Genomic DNA, 21,208 nt, shown 5'->3' with positions numbered 1-21,208 from the left:
GAAAACAGGGAAAGGCTATTTGATATTGGCCTTGGTAATGATTTTTTGGCTATGACACCAAAAGTACAAACAACAAAAGCAAAAATTAACAAGTGGGACTACATCAAACTAAAAAGCTTCTGCACAGCAAAATAAACAATCAGTAAAACGAAAAGGCAACCTATAAAATAGGAAAAATATTGCAAACCATCTATCTGACAAGGGGTTAATATCCAAAATACATAAGCAATTCTTACAACTCAATAGGAAAAAAAATCAAAAAATCCAATTAAAACATGGCCAGAGCAACTGAATAGGGATTTTTTTTCCCCAGAGACATACAAATGGTCAATGGGTTCATAAAAAGATGTTCAACATCACTAATCATCAGGGACATGCAAATCAAAACCACAATGAGGGGGCAGCTGGGTGTCTCAGTTGGTTAAGTGTCTGCCCTCAGCTCAAGTCATGATCGCAGGGTCCTGGGATCGAGCCCTGCATCAGGCTCCAGGCTCAGCAGGAAGTCTGCTTCTCCTTCTGCTCTCTGCTCTTGCTCTCTTCTCACTATCTCTGTGTGTCTCTCTCTCTCAAATAAATAAAATTTTTAAAAAACACATACGATGAGATATCACCTCAAACCTGTTAGGATGGCTATTATAGGGAGGGGTTCCCATCCAAGATGACAACATAACAAGACCCTGAACTCACTTCCTCCACAGAACACACTGAATTATACCTTTTTACAGAACAATTTCTCCTGAAGAACTGAGGGCTATCTGAACAGCTTCTGAACAATCAAAGATTGAATGATGAAGAAAGAGTAGCAAGAGAGATGGAGACATAGTAACAGAGGGAACCTCCACCCCTGATCCTGCAAACACCACTGGGGAGGGATAGTACTGAGGAAATGAAAACAGATTCATCTGTTCTTGGACACAGAAAAAAAAGCCACAGTTTAAAAGAGCAGCTAGCATATAAAAGAGACAACACTGGAACTCTACCAAATGGAGGAGGAGCTTTGGAAAACTCTGCAGGTCAGAGGAACTAGAGAACAACACATTTTACATCCGTCCCCCACCTTAAAAGTCCAGATAGGAGCAGGGTCTGGATATCGTAACTGGTGTGTCCAGTCATCACAGTGAGCTTATTACCTCAGTAAGCCCAGGGTCCACAAGTCCACACCAGCTGGGGCACAGAAAATAAACCAGGACTTTCATTTGTTTGTTTTAGTTTTTTTTTATTTTTCATTAATTTTTTTAAATTATTTTTTATTTGTCTTGTTTTGCTTTTATTTTTGTCCTTTTGGGATTTTTTTCTTTTTTCTTCTTTTTTTCCTTCTTTTCTCTGTTTTCTTTTTTCTTTTGTTATTTTCTTTTGTTATTTTATTATTATTTTCTTCTTTCTGTAGAGAGCCATGGTTTAAAAGAGCAACTGGCGTATACAGCCACAGATCCAGCCAGCCAGCAAAAGCCACCAAGCACACACAGTCAACACAGGGAACACTGTACACAAGACCGTTCCTTCAAGTTTAGGAGAAGCAGCTGTTCCATCTAGTCCATAGAAACAAAGGCAGAAAGTCAAGCAAAATGGGGAGACAGAGGAATATGTTCCAAAAGAAAGAACAAGAAAAATACCTCAGAAAAATAAATAAATGAAACGGAGATTAGCAATATGCCTGATAAAGAATTTAAGGTAATGATCCTAAAGTATTCACTGGGCTGGACAAAGGAGCGGAAGAACTCAATCAAATATTCAATAAAGAGATAGAAAATATAAAAAAGAATCAATCAGAGTTGAAGAATACAATCATGGAAATAAAAAACATAGTAGAGGAAATCAACAGTGGATTAAAGATGCAGAAGAATGTATCAGTGACCCGGAAGACAGGGTAATGCAAAACACTCAAGATGAACAGCAAAAAGAGAAAAGAATTTTTCAAAATGAGGATAGATTAAGAGATCTCTTGGACGACCTCAAGCAAACAAACATTCATATGATAGGGTCCCAGAAGGAGAAGAGAGAGAGAAAGGTGTAGAAAACTTATTTGAAGAAATAATAACTGAAAACTCCCCTAACCTAGGGAGGGAAATAGACATCCAAGCCCAAGAAGCACAGAGAGTTCCAAACAAGGAGGCCCATGCCACAGCACATAATAATTAAAATGTCAAAGGTTAAAGATAAAGAGAGAATCTTAAAAGCAGCAAGACAGAAACGAAAAGTTACCTACAGGAGAAAACCTATATGGGTAACACCTGATTTTTCAGCAGAAACTTTACAGGCCAGAAGAAAGTGGCATAATATATTCAAAGTGCTGAAAGGAAAAAACCTACAACTAAGGATACTCTACCCCCACAAAGTTATCATTCAGATTTAAAGGAAAGATAAAGAGTTCCCTAGACAAACAGAAGATAAAGGACTTTATCACCACTAAACCATCCTTACAAGAAATTTTAAAGGGACTTCTTTAAGTGGAACAGAAATGGCCAGAATTAGACATAAAAAAATTATGAATAAAAAGATGTAAAACATGGCAACTTATGCATAAAATGTGGAGGAGGGAGTAAAAAGGGAAAAGAAAGGGAAAAAGAAAAAGAAGTTATTTTTCTGTTTTTTGGGGTTTTTTTTTTTTTCTTCAGAATGTGCTTGAACTTAAATGGTCATCAAATTTGTATAGATTGCTATTTACTTTGGGTGTTATATATGAACCTAATGGTAACCATAAACCCAAAAACCTATGACAGATACACAAAAAATAAGGAGGTAGAATGGTTATTATAAAAGAGACAAGAGATATCAAGTGTGGGCAAAGCTATGGGGAAAAGGAAACTTGTGCACTACTGGCGGAAATGTAAATTGGTGCAGCCACCACGGAAAACAGTATGGAGGTTCCTCTAAGAATTAAAAATAGAGCTACCCTAGATCCAATCCCACTTCTGGGTATATACCAAAGGAAATGAAATCAGGATCTTGAAGAGATATCTTCACTCCCTAATTCCTTACAGCATTAGTCACAATAGCTAAGATATAGAAACAATCTAAGTGCTCATTAATGGATGAATGGATACAGACAATGTTATATGTGTGTGTGTATATACATGGATGGACCCTGAGGACATCATGCTAAGTAAAATAAATAAGTTAAATAAGTCAGACAGTGAAAGACAAATACTACATGATCTCTCTTATATGTGGCATCTTAAAAACAACAACTTGTAGATACAGAAAATAGATTGGTGGTTGCCAGAGGCAAGGAATGGGTGATAGATGAAATGGGTAATAATGATCAAAAGGTACAAAATTCCCTTATAAAATAAATTAGTCCTGAGGATGTAACACATCATAGTGACTATACTTAAAATACTGTATGTATATTTGAAACTTGCTAAGAGAGTAGATCTTAAAGGTTCTCATCACAAGAAAAAAAAATGTGTAACTATGTCTGGTGATGAATGTTAACTAGACTTATTGTGGCAATCATATTGCAATACATACAAATATTGAATCATTATGTTGTACACTTAAAACTAATATAATGCTATATGTCAATTATAGGCCAATAAAAAATCTTAAGGATAGTGTGCTTGTACAGGGATATAAAACAGAGGAATCAAAAGGTCAGTAAGAAAAGAAAATGTCAGAAATGACATAGGAAGCAGGCTAATATGAAGCAGGTTAAAAGCAAGTTACAAGCAAGTAACAAAGAATCAAGAAAGATTCGTAAGATTTCAGAGAGAAAACAAAAGCTGGAAGCTAGATGTCACTGCCACGGAGGGTAAGAAACAGCCATTCCAAAAACCTGTGGATTATTGGTGCAGAGGAAAGTACACTGCATTTAGTAAGAGAGGGTGTGGGCCTAAGTTCTAGCTCTGCCATTTATCACTTTCTGACCTTTGCTTTTTCACACATAAAACAAGGGTAATATCTGTCTCGCCTTTCTACTCTCAGAACGCTGTAAAGCTCAAGACCAGACTGGAATAGTATCCATGAAAATACTTTGAAATTGTGAGCCCAGTACAAATGTAGGTCAATATCATAATAACTTGATTTATAATATACCAGGTAAAGTCAAACTATGAACAGGAGATACTCCCAAGAGCTGTTGAAAATCTTAAATTAGCACCACCAACCAATTTTACAGGAGCTGCCAAATACACTCTTGAATCCAAACATTTAATCAATTCTGAATGAATCAACTGACTACATTATTTCAGGAAAGCAAACAAAAAAAGCATCAATAGTGGTTATTACTAGAAACATAAACGTTTTCTTTGAATAATAAGAACTAAAAAATTATCATACCTTTAATTGTGGAGATGGTGTACTGAAACATTTTTGGATATTTTCAAATGATGCAGATTTTCTTAGGAAAAAAAACTGAAATATTCAAATGATAAATATGCATTGACTATAGATACTATTTCGTAAAGTAAAATATCATGTAACAATTGACTAATGATAACTGCTTAGGTAAATTAACGAAATGCAGCAACGCTAATTGAAATACACATTCTTATTGATTTTGAATTCACTGACTTCACAGAGAGGAGCAGAACTGAAAATCCATCAATTAATGTAGAAAACTGTATAAGAATAGAAACTATCTTATTTTTTAAAATTCAACTTGATACAACAAACACTTACCAAAGTGTTCTGGTTGGTGCAAGTGGCACAGGTGTGTATGAATGTGCCGTAAATATCCTGACCCATGAATCCCCTCAGCAGTGAGGCTGCACTAGTGGGACGTGAAGCAGCTACTGTCCTCTGAACAGTCACCTCTAAATACAAGCAACCTCAACCCTTCATTCCACCAGACCATAAAAACACCATCACTCACAGTGAGAGCTATTATATTGAAAGAGTTGGGAAATACTACTATACTAGATAGTGTAGAAAGTACAGAAAAAATTGACATGTTCCATATCCTCAATCACCATCAATAATGGTGGAAACAGAAGGAGAGAAATAACTGTAATCCAAAGCTGCCGTGGCACTGACAAGATGGCATGACTGAATCCTGTGTGAAGAGAACGTACGGTAGGGAGAGGTCAGTTCTCAGTGGGATGGCACCTGGATAGACTAGCTGAAAGAGTTAGCACAGGGCTGGCCTGTGAAAGGTAGCAACATCTCCATAGCCTGAGATAGAGGTGAGAATATTCCAGGCCAAGGAAACAGCCTAAACAAGCCCAGAGAAATGTCAAAATGCAGGGGGTTTCCGTCCCCGAGGACTCGGGTGCAGGTGGAGTACAGGCTATGTGGAGGTGACACAAAAGCATTAGTATAATGGGAGGTAAGATAGAAAGTATAGTTGAGGCCAGGTTATGAGGCTCAATGAAGCAATTTGACTTTATTTGGTAGGTGGCGTTCCTCAGTTTGAGACATGAGTGACATAATTATGCCTGTGTTTTAAGACTATAGCAGGAGGCAGTAGGGGGATGGATTGGAAGAAGCAGCTACTAAAAATGGGAATGGGTGACAGGTAGGTGTAAGTAGTGCTACTGCAATAGTCCAGAAAGTATAAATGGCATTCTGACTAGAAAGGGACGTTCGTTGGTTCAGTTATTTTTTGTATGATGGCTACTGCTGTTGGTGCTATGGATAAAACAGTGATGAAGAATGCTATGACCCCAGGCTGGTGAGGAATAAAAAGATGAAACACACATAAGGACAGAGATTTAGTAAGTGCTATAAGGAAAATAGCAAAAAAATAAAAAAATAAAAAGTGATCTATATTAATTAGAAACATTATTTCCTCAAAAAAAGAAGGTATTACCTAACTATATGGGAGATAAAGGAGGAGTCGAAGACATATCTATAACCTAGTTAACTGACTAGAATACGATTTGAGTTGTCCCAAGGCACTAAGACTTTCTGCTGTGTGCCATTCAGAATCCCAAGATATCATCAAGGGGAGGAGAGGCCTGAAGGCACTAATGAGAGAAAAATAAAACTGTTTCTTGTTTGTCCCCCGTAAAATTCAGGACATTTATTAAACCAGTTATGTATACTTCATACTTTCCTTCTTCTCTCGACTTCTCTCAATCGTTATCTCTTTTCTCTCCAATTATGTTTATTATTTAATTAGCTTCCTTGGATACACTACAGTGATAACAAAGTCATGAGCATGAGTCTAATCACCATTGAGAGAATTCAGTTTTACTCTTTCATGGCCATAACCAACCCGCCCATTTGGTCCAAACATTCACAAACATGTTTCTTTAATCATTTAAGACCTAGGCAATAGGGATGCCTGGGTAGCTCAGTCCTTAAGCGTCTGCCTTCAGCTCAGGTCATGATCCCAGGGTCCTGGGATCGAGCCCCGCATCGGGGTCCCTGCTCAGCAGGAAACCAGCTTCTCCCTCTCCCACTCCCCCTGCTTGTGTTTCCTCTCACGCTGTCTCTCTCTCTGTCAAATAAATAAAATCTTAAAAAAAAAAAAAAGACCTAGGCAATAAGTGATAAATAAGTGCAAGACCAGAAATTTTCAAAATTTTAGGAAAATTCACAGCAGATATTCTGCTATTAATTAGTAAATAACATCTTCTGAGTGTCACAAAGACAACATATTTGAAAAAGAGGAAATGTGTCCTCCACGAAGACACCACTAGTGAATGTTGTGAGGCATTTCCCAGACTGAGGAAGCACCAAGAAATAATTTCCAGAACTACTAGAAATAATATATCTGAGCTGTAGGCAGATAAAGCAACCAACACACGACTTAGAATAAAAATTGTACGTACCCTAGAACTTCTGCTACTCTGATTTAACATAGTGACACTTTCCTTGCTTACAGCTGAAAATCTCTCAGTTAAAATTCTGCTTGCTTGAACACTCTGTAATACAAAGATAACAGTTTTAAATTATACTTTAAAAACCCGATGATCACTGTTACTTCATAGTACACATTATTATCAAAAGAGAAATGTATTGAAAAGGTAGAAGTAGAGACAACATTTACCAAAGACACATCAAGAGTCCAGCTACAGCCTTAGTATTTGGCCCAAACCCACAATTTGGCTTCCGTGTTGGCCATTAGCCGAAGAGATATTTCTACCTTATGTCAACAGATTCTCTTGAAGGAGATGTGAGCATCACATTTTCATGGATGCCATGCCTATTTATGCAAATTAATATTCTCCAATCTTACACTAAGGTAATCTTTTATATACTTTATGTTATGAACCTTCTTACTGTAACTCATTATATATTTTTCCCCAAAAAATATTATCTTCTTAAGTAAGTGAAATGTTTAGACTATACTTAAGAAAAGGAAATGCAAATATGTACAACAATCTTTCAAGATTTAAATTACACATATACTTTGACCAGGAATTCCAAATAGAAAAATACACATATGTATTCAAAGATGTATGTGCAAGCGTGGTTCATGGGAAGGTGGTCTTTGTTTTGGTTTTTGGTTTTTAATGATACACCCTCAGCTAAGATCCTGACTAAAACTACATGAGACATCTTGAGCCAGAACCTCCCAGTTAGGCTAGAAACTGTGGATTCCAGATCCTCAGAAACTGTGTGAGGTAATAATAGTTTGTTGTTTTAAACTGCTAAATTTGGGGATAATTTGATCTGCAGCAATAAATAATTAATATACCCTTCTAAACTGGGTTAGTGGCTTTCAGCACCAGGAAGAGATAAGGAAAAGGGTAACAGAACAAATGGGGAGAAGGGGACTTTTTTTGAATGGGGACATAATTCATACCTCTCCGGGTTCATAGGAGGGTCAAATGAGATAACACACATGAAGTGCCTGGCACAGTCTCCGGCTCATAATAAATATTCAATAAATGAGAATCAATAGAAGTATGTTTTAACCAAAAAACTCAAGATGCAGAATAATATGGATTACATGATTCCACACACGTAAAAACATTAATTTGCATGTATTTGGATTACATAAATGAAAAAAAATGTCTGAAAGGATACATACAATGCATTTAATAATCGTTAACTTCAGAGAGAAGAGAACTGGGAAAGGACAGCATTCAAGGTGGGGAAAGTCTCTGTGTCATACACAGCTGTATCATTTGAATTTTTTCTACACTAAAGTATTCATATACTACTCATGCAAGTTCTTAAGTGATTTTAATTGGCCTTGTTACTCAGAACAGCAAAAACAGTAATACTGCCAAAGGAAATAATGGTGGTTTAACAAAAGAGAGAATAGAAAGAAAAATTTAAAAAGATAGAAACCACAAAATAATAATAATAATAATTATTATTATTATTATTATAAGACCAAATTAGCCACATGCTACTTATATGGTTATCTGAAACAAAGCAAAAACAAAGAAAAACAATGAAGGATTAAAATGAAAATATTCTTGAATGCAAACAGAAAAGAACACAGGGCTAGCCATATTACAGTAGAATTATAGCATTAAAAAAGCTGAAGTAGGTCATTTAAAATTGATAAGAGGCAGAATTCATAATAAAGGTAAAACATTGCTAAATTCATAATAAAGATAAAACAGCTTCTAATTACATAAAGTAAAAACTGCAGGTAATACATGAAGAAATAGGTAAAACACAACTGCTGAAAAATCCCCAATAGTGTTTTTTATTTTATTTTTAATTTTTTTAAGCTTATTTATTTATTTTTTTTAGTAATCTCTACATCCAACGTGGAGCTTGAACCCACAACCCTGAGATCAAGAGTCACATGCTCGTTCAACTGAGCCAGCCAGGCACCCCCCCCTTGCACACAGTGTTTTATAGATTAAATGAAAAAATATGCCACCAAAGAACGGAATAATATGACAATGGCTATATCTATTCCTAATTGAGCACTTATTATTCATTAGGCAATACGCTATGTAGTCTCTCACTAAATTCTCAGAACACCTATTGTACATACAAAAACCTGAGACTTGAAGAAACTAAGATTATCCAGAAAGTAAGTGGGAGTCATATCCAAGATGGATTGGAAAGACTATGCTCCGCTTAGTGCTGCCACAATGTGAAAATGGTCACAACTTATAACACCATTGAATTAATAGACAATATTGGGACATGTAGGAAACCATAAAGCAAATACCAATAAATTCCGAGACTGGTATTCTAAAGAACATATTTTCTTATGTTAATAAGGATACAGAATAGAATTAAAACAAAATAATGCCAAATCAAAACAGTGTTAAAAAACACCTTCCCATACAAATCATGTATCAAAGAGATAATGAAAATGACAATAGAAATTTAGAAAATAAATGAACACACTATAAATAAAAATTTATGAAATAAGATCAACTCTTACATAGAAGAAAATTCAGGAAGTACTTATATTACTTAAAATGAAGAAAAATAAAGAAATTCATTAAAATGTAAATCAACACAAGAAATTAGAAAAATACCCAATAGAAATGTCAACTTTCTATAGAAAGCAGGAAGCCAACAACAACAAAAATTTTCAAAAAGAGAAGTAAAAAAAAATTCAAAGGGGCAAAAATTGAAAAAATTCAGAAGTTTTTTTGGTCAAAGACGGTAGATTGAACTTATTTGTTTTTCTGACTGACAGGCCATGATTTCTAATAGCTAAGGGATCCTACATTATAAACCCTGCTAAAAAAATTAAATATGGTTTTATACTGGGCTCAGGATAGTAACTTGACAATTAGAGACTAAAGCATTTGTAATTGAAAATGAGAGAAGACAAAAAAAATTAAGCTCATTTCTAAAAACTATTTTTTGGGAAGAAAAAATTCTCAAAAATATGATTAGACATGGAAAGAAAATTATAGCAACATTAGAAATAGAGACTAAGACTAGAGAGACTACACAAACACTGCATAAAATTTATACATTTCAGTCCAATAGATGGCTTTCTGTAAGAATACACTTTATCAATTGACTCAAGAAAAAATACTTAACATTGAACAACCCAAGAAAAAGGAATCCTTGTGCACCGTTGATGGGAATGCAAACCGGTGCAGCCACTATGGAAAACAAGTGTGGAGGTTTCTCAAAAAATTAAAAATAGAGGGGTGCCTCATTGGTTCAGTCAGCATAGCATGTGACTCTTGATCTGAGGGTAATGAGTTTGAGTCTCCCAGTGGGCATAGGGATTTTTTTTAATTAAAAATAAAATTACCAGATGATCCAGTAATTCCACTACTGGATACTTCCTCAAAGAATGCAAAACACTAGTTCAAAAAGATACATCCTCCTCTATGTTTATTGCAGCATTATCCACAATAGCCAGTAATTGCCTTGCAGAAGAATAACAGGTGAACTTGGTTTTCTTCTCTTGATTTTTCTAAGTTTTAAAATAATCAATATAACACGAAATGAGAGCAAACACTTTAAGGGAAGAAGAAAAAACAGTGATAACTGTATTGGTCGATGTTAAGCTTTTTTTAAACATTAAATTAACTAAAAGTTCACTTTAAAAAGCAAATGCAAATGACATGAAGATCTTCTAAACAACCTGAGTAGTTCTATATCTTGGAACCGCAGTCAAATAAAATATTTTTTCAAAAAGAAAACAGAATAATCTTCTCGACTGGCTAAAGTAATATGAATAAGTACAATGCTATAGTACCATCCGGTCTTTCTTAATTATGGCAATAGTTGTCTGATAACTTACATAACAACTGTCTAGTAAAATTTAATGTCATAATCAATTATACAATTTAATTATTAAACAACAACAACAGAGAAAAGTCATTCTGCGTGTTACCTCATATTTTGGATATAGAGTTTCCTTCATCACAGATACTGGAACAGAGAATTTGGGTGAAGTTAGATTCCAAAACAACTTTGTACATCCTGGATAAGCAGACACCTTTGAAAATAAAATAAAAAGCTATAAGAAACTAACAAATGATCTCTAGTGTAAAAACTCAAACTCCCATCAAAAGTGTTTCTAGTGGCCCAGATAACGAGTTGATTGGTTCCACAGCCTCTGAAAGTCTGGGAAAGACAACTTTTCATACCCATCAGATTACCAGAAATGTAAAGGTACCAATTCCAATGGATGCTGAGAATGTGGGGAAACTCCTGGAACCACATAGGAGGCAAGCAGGCCATTTCTAGGTAAATAGAAAATGTACATGCCATATGACCCAGTAATTTCACTTTCAGCTATATATACCAAGAAAATTCTCATACATTTGCATAAAGAGAGATGTACAAGAATGTTCACAGAGCATATGAAATAGTAAAAAACAAAGCCCAGGGGCGCCTGGGTGGCACAGCGGTTAAGCGTCTGCCTTTGGCTCAGGGCGTGGTCCCTGCGTTGTGGGATCGAGCCCCACATCGGGCTCCTCTGCTATGAGCCTGCTTCTTCCTCTCCCACTCCCCCTGCCTGTGTTCCCTCTCTCGCTGGCTCTATCTCTGTCGAATAAATAAATAAAATCTTTAAAAAAAAAAAAGCCCAATCTAAATGTTCATTAATAGAAAAACAGATGAATAAAATACGGCATAGTCATATAACTAATACTATAAGGCTATTCAAGCCCAAAAATTATAAACCACGGATGGATCTTAGAAGCATAGTATTGACAGTATAATAAGCAAGTTTTAGAAAGATCCACACAAAATAGTGTCCTTTATATAAATGTCTCTAGAACATGCAGAACTGTAGTACTTATTGTTTAGTGCCACAAATACATCTATTAAAGTGTAAAATCATGGACTAGAAAGACCACAATTGTAACAGTAACTGCCCTTGAGTAAGAAGGAAGGGAAATGGAATTAGAAAAAAGTACAAAAGGACTTATTTTTTAAAATTTCTTTTATAAAATCTGAAACAAGTATGACAAAAAGTTAGCATCAATTCTTGATAAAGTGTCCCCAAGTATATGTTAGTTTGGCTTCTATAATTGTTTATTTATTCAAACTTTTTCAAAATAAAACTTAATCAGGCATAGGTGAATTTTGAGGGAGGTGAAACTGTTCTATATGATACTGGAATTGTGGCTATATAACATTATGCGTTTGTCAAAACCCCACTGAACTTTAGAGCACAAAGAGTGAACCTTTGTGTATGCAAATCTTAAAAAATCATTTAGGAAATCAAGAGGAATCCCAGGATGGAATGCAGAATATAACAAAACAGTCTAACTGTATTATAAATGTCTGAAACAACCTCACTGAAGGGGGAGGGGAGAAATTTGCTGAACTTAGTAGTTTTGGAAATGAGTATAGTTTATAAAAGTAGAGGCAAAAGAAATGGTACATAACACTGTACTTTAGTTGGTGAAGTTGTATGCTACAGAAATGTGGGTTCATAAATCTGACACTTCTGTACTGGAACTGAACAGTTAGGTAAATGAATGGCAGATGGGAAAGGCCAGGATTACCCCTGTTGGATTGGGTGTTTAAAGAAAAGCAAGGGAGGAGATTAGAATGATCATGTGATAATGGAATAGAGTTGGAGACATCAGTATGAACTCATGTTTAGCTTAATTTAGACACAGATGGTTACGTATAGAAATATTTACAGGAGTTAGTATACCAAACATATTTCCTTGCTGTGTCAGCTGAGAAGGCCTGGAAGCAACAACACGCTTGTACTAACAAGCACACCTAATGCCTAGATCTTGTTTCTAATCACATTTCCCAGTATAGGCAACTAGGGTTTCTTATATAAATGGCTGATTCTATGGACTGGGGCAGGAAATATACAAAATGAGCCTGTTTTTTTAAAAAGTGTTTAAAAAAATCCCACAATAATGGGATATGTAGAAGAGACATAGGAGCCAACTGAAGGAACTCTTAATAACCAAAGCTCAAAATATGTTAGCAAAATAATAATAATAATAAAGTATTATTAAAGTAGAACTCAAAGTACAACATAAATATCCATGAGTCATACTGATATAAATAACTGAATGAATAAATAAATAAGAACAGACAAATCTGCACAAATACAGATTAATTTTTTTGTTACACTCTGCCCCCAAGAAGGTAGAGCACAACTCCACATTCGTTAAGCTTGAGCTGCCCATAGTGACTTCTTTCCAAAGACTACAGTATGAAAACAGGGAAAAAGGGAAACTACACAGTGAAGAAGCTTGGCAAACACTACCTTAGATGATTAAGGTTAACATCAACAATGATAACACATGTTGATAATATGTACCTTTGATATGATGTGATCAAAATGGCACTTTACCTTGGTTGTCTTAATTCCAAAAGCACATCGGGCAAATCCCAATTGGAGGACATTCTACAAAATACCTCACCACTACTCCCCCAAAGTCTCAGAAACTGTCACAGCCAAGAGAAACATAAGGCAACTAAATACAACAATTAAATATAATGTGGTATCCTGGAACAGAAAATGGACATTATATAAAAACTAAAGAAATCTGAAGGCGGTATGGACCTTAGTTACTAATAACGTATAAATACTGGGTCATGGTACTGTAGGCTGTATTAGTCTCCTAAGGCTGACATAACAATTACCACTGGGTGGTTTAAACGAACAGAAATGTATTCTCTCACTGCTCTGGAGACTAGAAGTCCAAAATCAAGTTGTAGGAAGGTCCATGCTCCTTTGAAGGCTCTAAGGAAGAATCCTTCCTTGCCTCTTTCTAGCTTCAAGTGGTTGTCATCAGTCCTTGGCATTCCTTAGCTGCATCATTCCAATCTCTGCCCCTGCTGTCACCTGGTCTTCTTCCCTGTGTGTTCAAGCAGCATTTTCCTCTTACAAGGACCCTGTGCTATGGGATTTAGGGCCCATTCTCAATCCAGGATTCATCCGAAAATCCTGAATTATATCTGCAAAGACCCTATTTCCAAATAAGGTCACATTCACAGGTACTGTGGGTTAGGACTTGAACATGTCTCTTTAGGGCCACTTTTCAATCCAATATGATCATATTAATAACAGGGGAAACAGGACGTGTAATATATGGGAGACCTCTATACTACCTTTGTAACTTTTCTGTACTCTCAAACAATTCTACGAAATAAAGTTCATTATCAATAAATAATAATAAAGCAAACAGTAAAAGACAAAATTGTTTTTAAAACTAGTCGTAGGCATTGGGGTGCCTGGATGGCTCAGTCAGTTGACGTCCAATTCTTGATTTTGGCTCAGGTCATGATCTCAGGGTCATGGGATTGAGCCCCATGTCAGGCTGCGCTCTCGGTGGGGAGCCTGCTAGAGATTCTCTCCCCCTTCCTCTTCCCCTCCCCCTGCACACGCACACATGGGCTCTCTTTCTTTCTCAAATGAATGGATAGATCTTTAAAAAAAAAAACAGGTGAAGGCATAAAAATTAATCAGGCATTCATGACAAAATTTTCAAGAAAATGTGGTAAGATTTTTAAAATAATAGCTGCTTGAATGCATGGTATTATGGGTAATTATATTTCCATTGACTTTTAATAACACTTAATTGGGCTATTCCTTTACCCCAAAAAGATTTTTCACCAGAAAAATGAACTCAAATAATTTTAAAGCATCAATTTGCAAGCATTACTATAGCATTAACTATGAAACCTTAAGAGTGACATCTCCTGGAGTGTGGATGTTACAGACTTTTTAGAGTAATATACAAAGACCCAAACACAGTAAATAAAGATCCACAATTATAAGGTGACATTGAGTCTTGGCCACTTTTATTTCTAGTCAGATATACTTCAACCATTCCATACACTTGATCACATTTCCTGACTATCAACAGAGTATTTAGAGAAAAGCAGATTTTGCAGTTGCCAAGTTAATTTGTCCACCACAAGAATTCAAAATTAAGTTCCCATCCCACTAGTCCTCCGTTTTGCTGGGCATACTGTATCACTTTATGCTGTATAGACCTAGAGCCAGGAAGTCATTGCTAAAAGATGAATAAAATCTTCCAAAATCAGCTGACGACTCTTCTTCCAAAGATCACCTAGAAATTAAGAAGATTTCAGGCATTCAAATGGTAGGACACATACAATACAGTAATTCCTTCCATGTAGTAGTGTCCAGCAGCGTAAGCCTCCAGAATAAAACGATTGCCCTAAAAGTAAGCAAGATACAGCCTTCCAAGTGGAAAGAGAGGAAAATGTATCACTAAGCAAACAGCAACTTTGCTATCAAGGAAAAGCACAAGTGCACCTTCAGGAGAGAATTTATCAAATTAAACTAGTGAAGAACCACTCATTGTGGTAAATTGATTTCCCCTGCAATGCTCAAAACTTTCTAAGAGGAGGACTACAAAAATGGTTAAGATGACAGGGTTGGTAGCTGCTAGTACTTAACAGGAGGATAGAGATGGCACAGCAAACTGAATTACTATTAAGCAACCAGCTTGACTAATTATAATAGCACCTGCACAGTCCCTGCGGTCACTATGAATATTACAAGCCAGTACAATAACTCATGTTCACGTTGAAGAGCCAAAGTCAGAATATTCTGTTCACTAAGGGAGACAGACATGCGAATTAGTTCCTATTGGTAAATTATGATTCATGTAAGTGAAACATAAGGATAAACAAGACTTTTCAAAATGTGGTCTGAGACTCTAAAGAGCTCAAGACCTTTTCAGGGCTCTTTTCAAGACCTTTTCAATACCTTTCCACACTTGAAAACTATTCTCTCAATAATATTTAGAGGCTACTTGCCCTTCCTCTGTGTTGAAATTTGCACTAATGGCGCAAAAATTAAATTGAATAAAATCGATGGCAGCTTAGCATGAATCAAGGCATCTGCACCTTAAAAATGCCCACCAGAAAGCAGGAAAAATTACATAAAAATGCAATTTTATTACATCTCAACTTTTAAGTACACATCTTTTTTTTAAGTACACATCAACGTGACTAGATGAGAAGTATATATAAAGTGTCTCTGTGGCCACAGTGAAGTAGGATGGTGGTTTTGAGGAAAAACGCATGTGCTCTTGTCAGAGTTGCGACCTGAACTAGCCACGGTTTTCATTTGAGAGGACAAACATAAAACTGTTCATTCAGTTTCGGGTGTATGGCAAGCATTTTCCTGAAAATGAATGAAGCAATCCTGTCATTTCAAATAAAAACATTAAGAGTATTTGTGCCAATAAAAATTTAAGCTTTTAGCAAAAATGAGAAATTTGGAAAATGTGTGTCCCTCACCATGAGTCTGTCGCGTTCCCAGTGTGTAGGAGTGCTGACAACACTGACTCCATGTTTGGCTCTCCATCTTGTTCATGCCTGCACAAGGACCTCCCTCAGTGCCACGTGTTCCAGGACCCACGGAGGTTAATGGATACCCTGACGGGAATGTGGGAAGGCTTATTCTGACTTCCCTAAAGCAATGCACAGAAGGCTCCACCTCAGATAACTAGTAGAGATGACTGGTGCACAGATGACGTCACTTTAGATAACTACACTTTGACCTCACCACCATGCCCCTCGCTCTATAAAAGTTAAGGATTAAGGTCCAGATTGGACAGAGGATAGCTGCATAGTACCTGAGTCATTTGAGTGTCCAATCCCCCCTGTCAGCAAGTTACCCTGAATATAACTGTATGAATAGTATGGAGTGGTTTGCTTTGTTTTTCAGTCTCAAAATGCCTTCTCAGTCTGGAGGGTACTTTACTGTCCCTTCTCCACCTTCTAACACAATGCTAAAACCTTTTTCTGACAATATTAAATATAAGATATTTTGATATTATATATATATTTATATAGCAAAATGTATCAACATTTGAAGAGCGACATAACTTGATGAACAAATAATGGATGTACAATGTTACAAATCATAAATGGGTAAAAAATCCACTCAAAGTACAAAACAACAATAGATTTTAATGTATCAAGACATGAAAGTCGTTGATGTGGCTTTAGTTGTGGGAATTATCACTTAATTTAGCTACATAAATTATCACTCAAGGTTACCTTTATAACTAAGTTTAATTGTTCTTTGTTTTTGCTCTAATGATGACAATTTTTTATTAAACTTTATTTTGAGATAATTATAGATTCACATGCAATTTTAAGAAATAGTAAGAGAGATCCCATCTATCCTTTACTCAATTTCCCTCAAAGGTAACGTCTTGCAAAACTATAGTACGGTATCACAAGCAAAAATTAACATTAACACAGTCAAAATACAAAACATTTTCATCACCACAAGGATACCTCATGTTGTCCTTTTATAGACACACTCATCCGAACCCCCCATCCTGAAACGCTAGAAACCACTAATCTGTCTTCCATTTTTATAATTTTGTTACTTCAAGAATGTTATATAAGGAAACTGTACAGTATGCAATCTTTTAAAATTGGCTTTTTCAGTGTAATTCTCTGAAGATTTATCCTTATAGATGCATATATCAAGAGTGCCTTCCTTTTTATTGCTGAGTGGTAGTTGCATGTTCAGTTTTTTAAAGGTGGGGAAGAACCTGGGTACCTGGGTGGCTCAGTTGGTTAGGTGTTTGACTTTGGCTCAGGTCATGATCTCAGGGTCCTGGGATCTAGCCCCATGTTCATAGGGCTCCACACTCAGTGGGGAGTCTGCTTGTCCCTCTGCCCCTCTGCCTGCTCATGCTTGCTCTCAAATAAATTCGATCATGTGTATATATATATATATATATATATATATATATATATATATATATATATATAAAAATCTCTTGAGACTTTCTTGTTAATGCACAGTTACTTTTAACTTTATTATTTAGCTTCCAAATATCTGGAGATTTTTTTGCTATCTTTGTTATTGATCTCTAATTTGATTCCATTATGGATTTGCTCTATCTTGGTATATATCCTATGGGAACTTGAAAAGAATATTTATTCTGCTTTTGTTGGGTATAATGTCCTACAATTTCAACTAGATTCTATTGGTTAATGGAGTTTTTGAGTTCTCCTCTATCTTTGCTGATTTTCTAAGTGTTTTTATCAATTATTTAGAGAGGTAGTGATGTCTCCAACTGTAATTGTGGAATTGCGTATTTCTCATTCCAGTTTTTGCTGCATATAGTTTGCAGGTCTGTTCTTTGGTGCACACACTTCTTAAGACTGCTATGTCTTCCTGGTAGATTGACACTTTCATCATAATATAATGCCCCTCTCTGCCTCTGATAATTTTCTTTGCTTGAAAGTCTGCTTTATCTGATATTAATGATATTAACGAATAATCTGCTTTTCTTTGATTTATGTTTGAATGATATACCTTTTTTTACCCTTTTGTTTTCAACCTCCAATATCATTATATTTGAAGTCAGGTACTTGGGCTATGTTTTTTAATCTACACTGCAATCTCCATCACTTAATTGGTGTACCCAGACAATTTACATTTAACTTAGGGATTTAGTCTGCCATTTCATTTTTTGTTTTGTTTGTTCTCTCTGGTATCTTTTGTTTCTCTGTTTTCTTTTTCTTGCCTTCCTATTATCTGGACATATTTTTAAAATCCACTTTTATTTATCTATGGTGTTTTGACTGTATCTCTTTGTATAGCTTATTAGTTTTGCTCTAGGAATTACATTATATAAACATAATTTATCAGTCTACAAATGTCATCATTTTACCAGTCCAAGTGATATGAAACCTTACCTCTCTTTATACCCTTCCCCATTTGTAATTATTTTAAACATTTCCTCTATATACATTTAACAACATGATAATTTTTTGCTTCAACTGACAAACATAATTTAGAATACTCAAAAGGAAAAGGAAACTACTGTTTTAATCATATTTTTGGTTTACATGTTTTTGTTCCCTCTAGATACTCTAAGATTTCTTCTTTTTATCATTTTCTGCCTATTTAGAGAACTTCCTCTCGTCATTCTTTTAGGTCAAATCTGCCAGCAACAAATTCTCTTAGTTTCCTTTCTTCTGAAAATGTCTTGATCCCCCATCATTCCCAAAGGATATTTTCTCTGGATATAGGACTGATTTCTGGCCTCCCTAGTTTCTGATGAGAAATTCACTGCTATTCAAAGGTTTTTCTCCGACAGATAACATACTGTTTCTCTCTTGGTGCTTTCAAGGTTTTTTCTATGTCATTATTTCTCAGAAGTTTGGCTATTATGTGGCTTAGTACAAATTTCTTTAGATTTTTCCTGCTTGGGGTTTGCTCAGCTTCCTAAATATGTTTGTCTTTTTCCAAATTTGGAAAATTTTCGGCCATTATTTCCTCCTATACGTTTTCAGTCACCACCACCTCTTCTTTTTCTTCTCCTTACAGAACTGCACTAACACAAATGTTAGATCTTTTATTATATGCCCACAGATCCCTAAAGGACCTGTTCCCAAAAGTCTGTAAATATTTTTTTCAATCTATTTCTCTTTGCTGTTCAGACTGGATAAATTCTATTCTTCTATCTTCAAGTTCACTAATACCTATCTCCCACATTCTACTTTTGAGCCTGTCCACTAAGCTTTTTATTTCAGTTATTATTTTTTTTAAAGATTTTATTTATTTATTTGACAGAGAGACAGTCAGCGAGAGAGGGAACACAAGCAGGGGGAGTGGGAGAGGAAAAAGCAGGCTCCCAGCAGAGGAGGGAGCCCGATGTGGGGCTCGATCCCAGGACCCTGGGATCATGCCCTGAGCTGAAGGCAGACGCTTAACAACTGAGCCACCCAGGAGCCCCATCAGTTATTATTTTTAATTCTAAAATGTTTGTTTCTTCCCTAAGAAAATTTTTATTTCCTTTCTGTTTGTTTGTTATTGAAGTATAATTGACATATAACATTATATAGTTTCAGTTGTACAATGTAATGATTTGATATTTGTATATGTTGCAAAACGATCACCACAATAAGTCTAGTTAATATTCATCACCATATATAGTTGCAGAATTTCTTTTCTTGTGAAAAGAAACTTTTAAAATCTACTCTCTATTTTGCTCCATGGATCTACGTGTCTGTTTTTATGGTAATACCATACTGTTTTGATTACTAGAACTTTATAATATAGTTTGAAATCAGGGCGCATGATCCCTCTCGCTTTGTTCTTCTTTCTCAAGACTGCTTTGGCTATTCAGTGTCTTTTGTGGCTCCATACGTATTTCAGGATTGTTTGTTCTATTTATGTGAAAAATGCCATTGACTTTTGAGCTTATTTAATGCTTCTGTTTTAGCTGACACTCCACTAGGCTTCCCCTGATACTATCACAGTGGGGAGGGGGAGATGCGGTCATTACTACTATTTGATGCTAGAAGTCCAAGATCCCCATGTGGTTGCAACGGACAATATGGAGGGGGAATCTTATTCACACTCTGTTAAGATGAAAGTCCCAGCTCCACATTCAGCCTTCTTTGATTCCACCCTGGCAGGGGTATAAGAGTGCCTCATCATTTTCTGGCAAGAGTAAAGTTTCAATTTCCCACTAGGCTTTTGATTGGGGGGGGGCACTTTTTTCTGTGGTATTTAGCTGGAATGGAGCAATTACTGTCTAAAAATTTTTCTGTCTTGCTAGGCTTCCCCTTTCCTTGTTCTTTGCCTAATGAGAGTTGGCTTTTGTTAGAGTTTTTTTTCCTTTGTCTATTTTTGTTTCTAGATTAACAGCTTTCTCAGCTTCAAGTCTAGTATACATGTAGCAAAAGAGAAAACCCAAGGAACTAACTCACGGCCATGTTGTTTCTTGGGTGCCAAAGTTTCTAGTTAATGTGTTTTGTTCTCCAGTTTTCAAGAGTCTTTTATGTTTGTAACATCCAGCATTTTTAGTTGTACTTAGCAGAAAGAACAGGGAGGAGTAAAAGTAGTTCTTCTCCATCTTCCCCAGAAGTACAAGGCTTGTAACAACTTGCAAGAAACTACTACTTGTTAAGTTTTGGCATATTATCAAGGGAAAATATCCATAATTATATTAAAAAATATATTAAAATTTCCAACTACACAGCTGTGTAAGACCAGAACTTTCCTCATATATTTCAACCAAGACAACCTACCACAAAATTGAATGCATAAGCAGACATGAGACTTCAGCCATCTTCTAGTAAGCCACACATTAAAGAGATTGCAAGACATGTAAAACAACCCTAGTTTTCTCCTTAAATTTTTGGTTTTCAAAAATATAATTATTTTTCATAAAAATACATTTTATGTTAACATATTATTTTGTTACTGTTATTTTTAGTAAATAAACACTTAGTATTTTCTCAGTTTCAATTTCCAATATTTCTAAATGTCAATAGATCTAACCCACATAGGGGCACCTGGGTGGCTCCGTCACTTAATCTCTGCCTTTGGCTTGGGCCCTGATCCCAAGATCCTGGGATCAAGCTCTGCCTGTGGCTCCCTGCTCATCAGGGAGTGTGCTTCTCCCTCTCCCTCTGGCCCTCCCCACCCCCC

The 21,208-nt window shown here is 35.8% G+C and overlaps 1 protein-coding gene across 2 annotated transcripts in view; it reads right to left on the bottom strand.

Moving 5' to 3' along the window:
- Positions 1–21,208, bottom strand: part of TTC6 (tetratricopeptide repeat domain 6) — a 178,727-nt gene that overhangs the window by 71,173 nt on the left and 86,346 nt on the right. For both annotated transcript variants that reach the window (XM_045800386.2, XM_087858961.1), the window contains 3 exons: positions 10,670–10,774; positions 6,717–6,809; positions 4,279–4,353 (listed from right to left, as the gene is read on the bottom strand). In XM_045800386.2, the coding sequence (XP_045656342.2) occupies positions 4,279–4,353; positions 6,717–6,809; positions 10,670–10,774 (273 nt within the window). The remainder of the gene's footprint in view (positions 1–4,278; positions 4,354–6,716; positions 6,810–10,669; positions 10,775–21,208) is intronic.

The sequence above is a fragment of the Ursus americanus genome, chromosome 35, assembly GCF_024610735.1.
Source record: "Ursus americanus isolate L20-20 chromosome 35, mUrsAme1.1.p, whole genome shotgun sequence".
NCBI classification, from domain to species: domain Eukaryota; kingdom Metazoa; phylum Chordata; class Mammalia; order Carnivora; family Ursidae; genus Ursus; species Ursus americanus.
The sequence above is the reverse complement of the archived record's forward strand: the minus strand, read 5'-3'. Positions and strand labels throughout refer to the sequence as shown.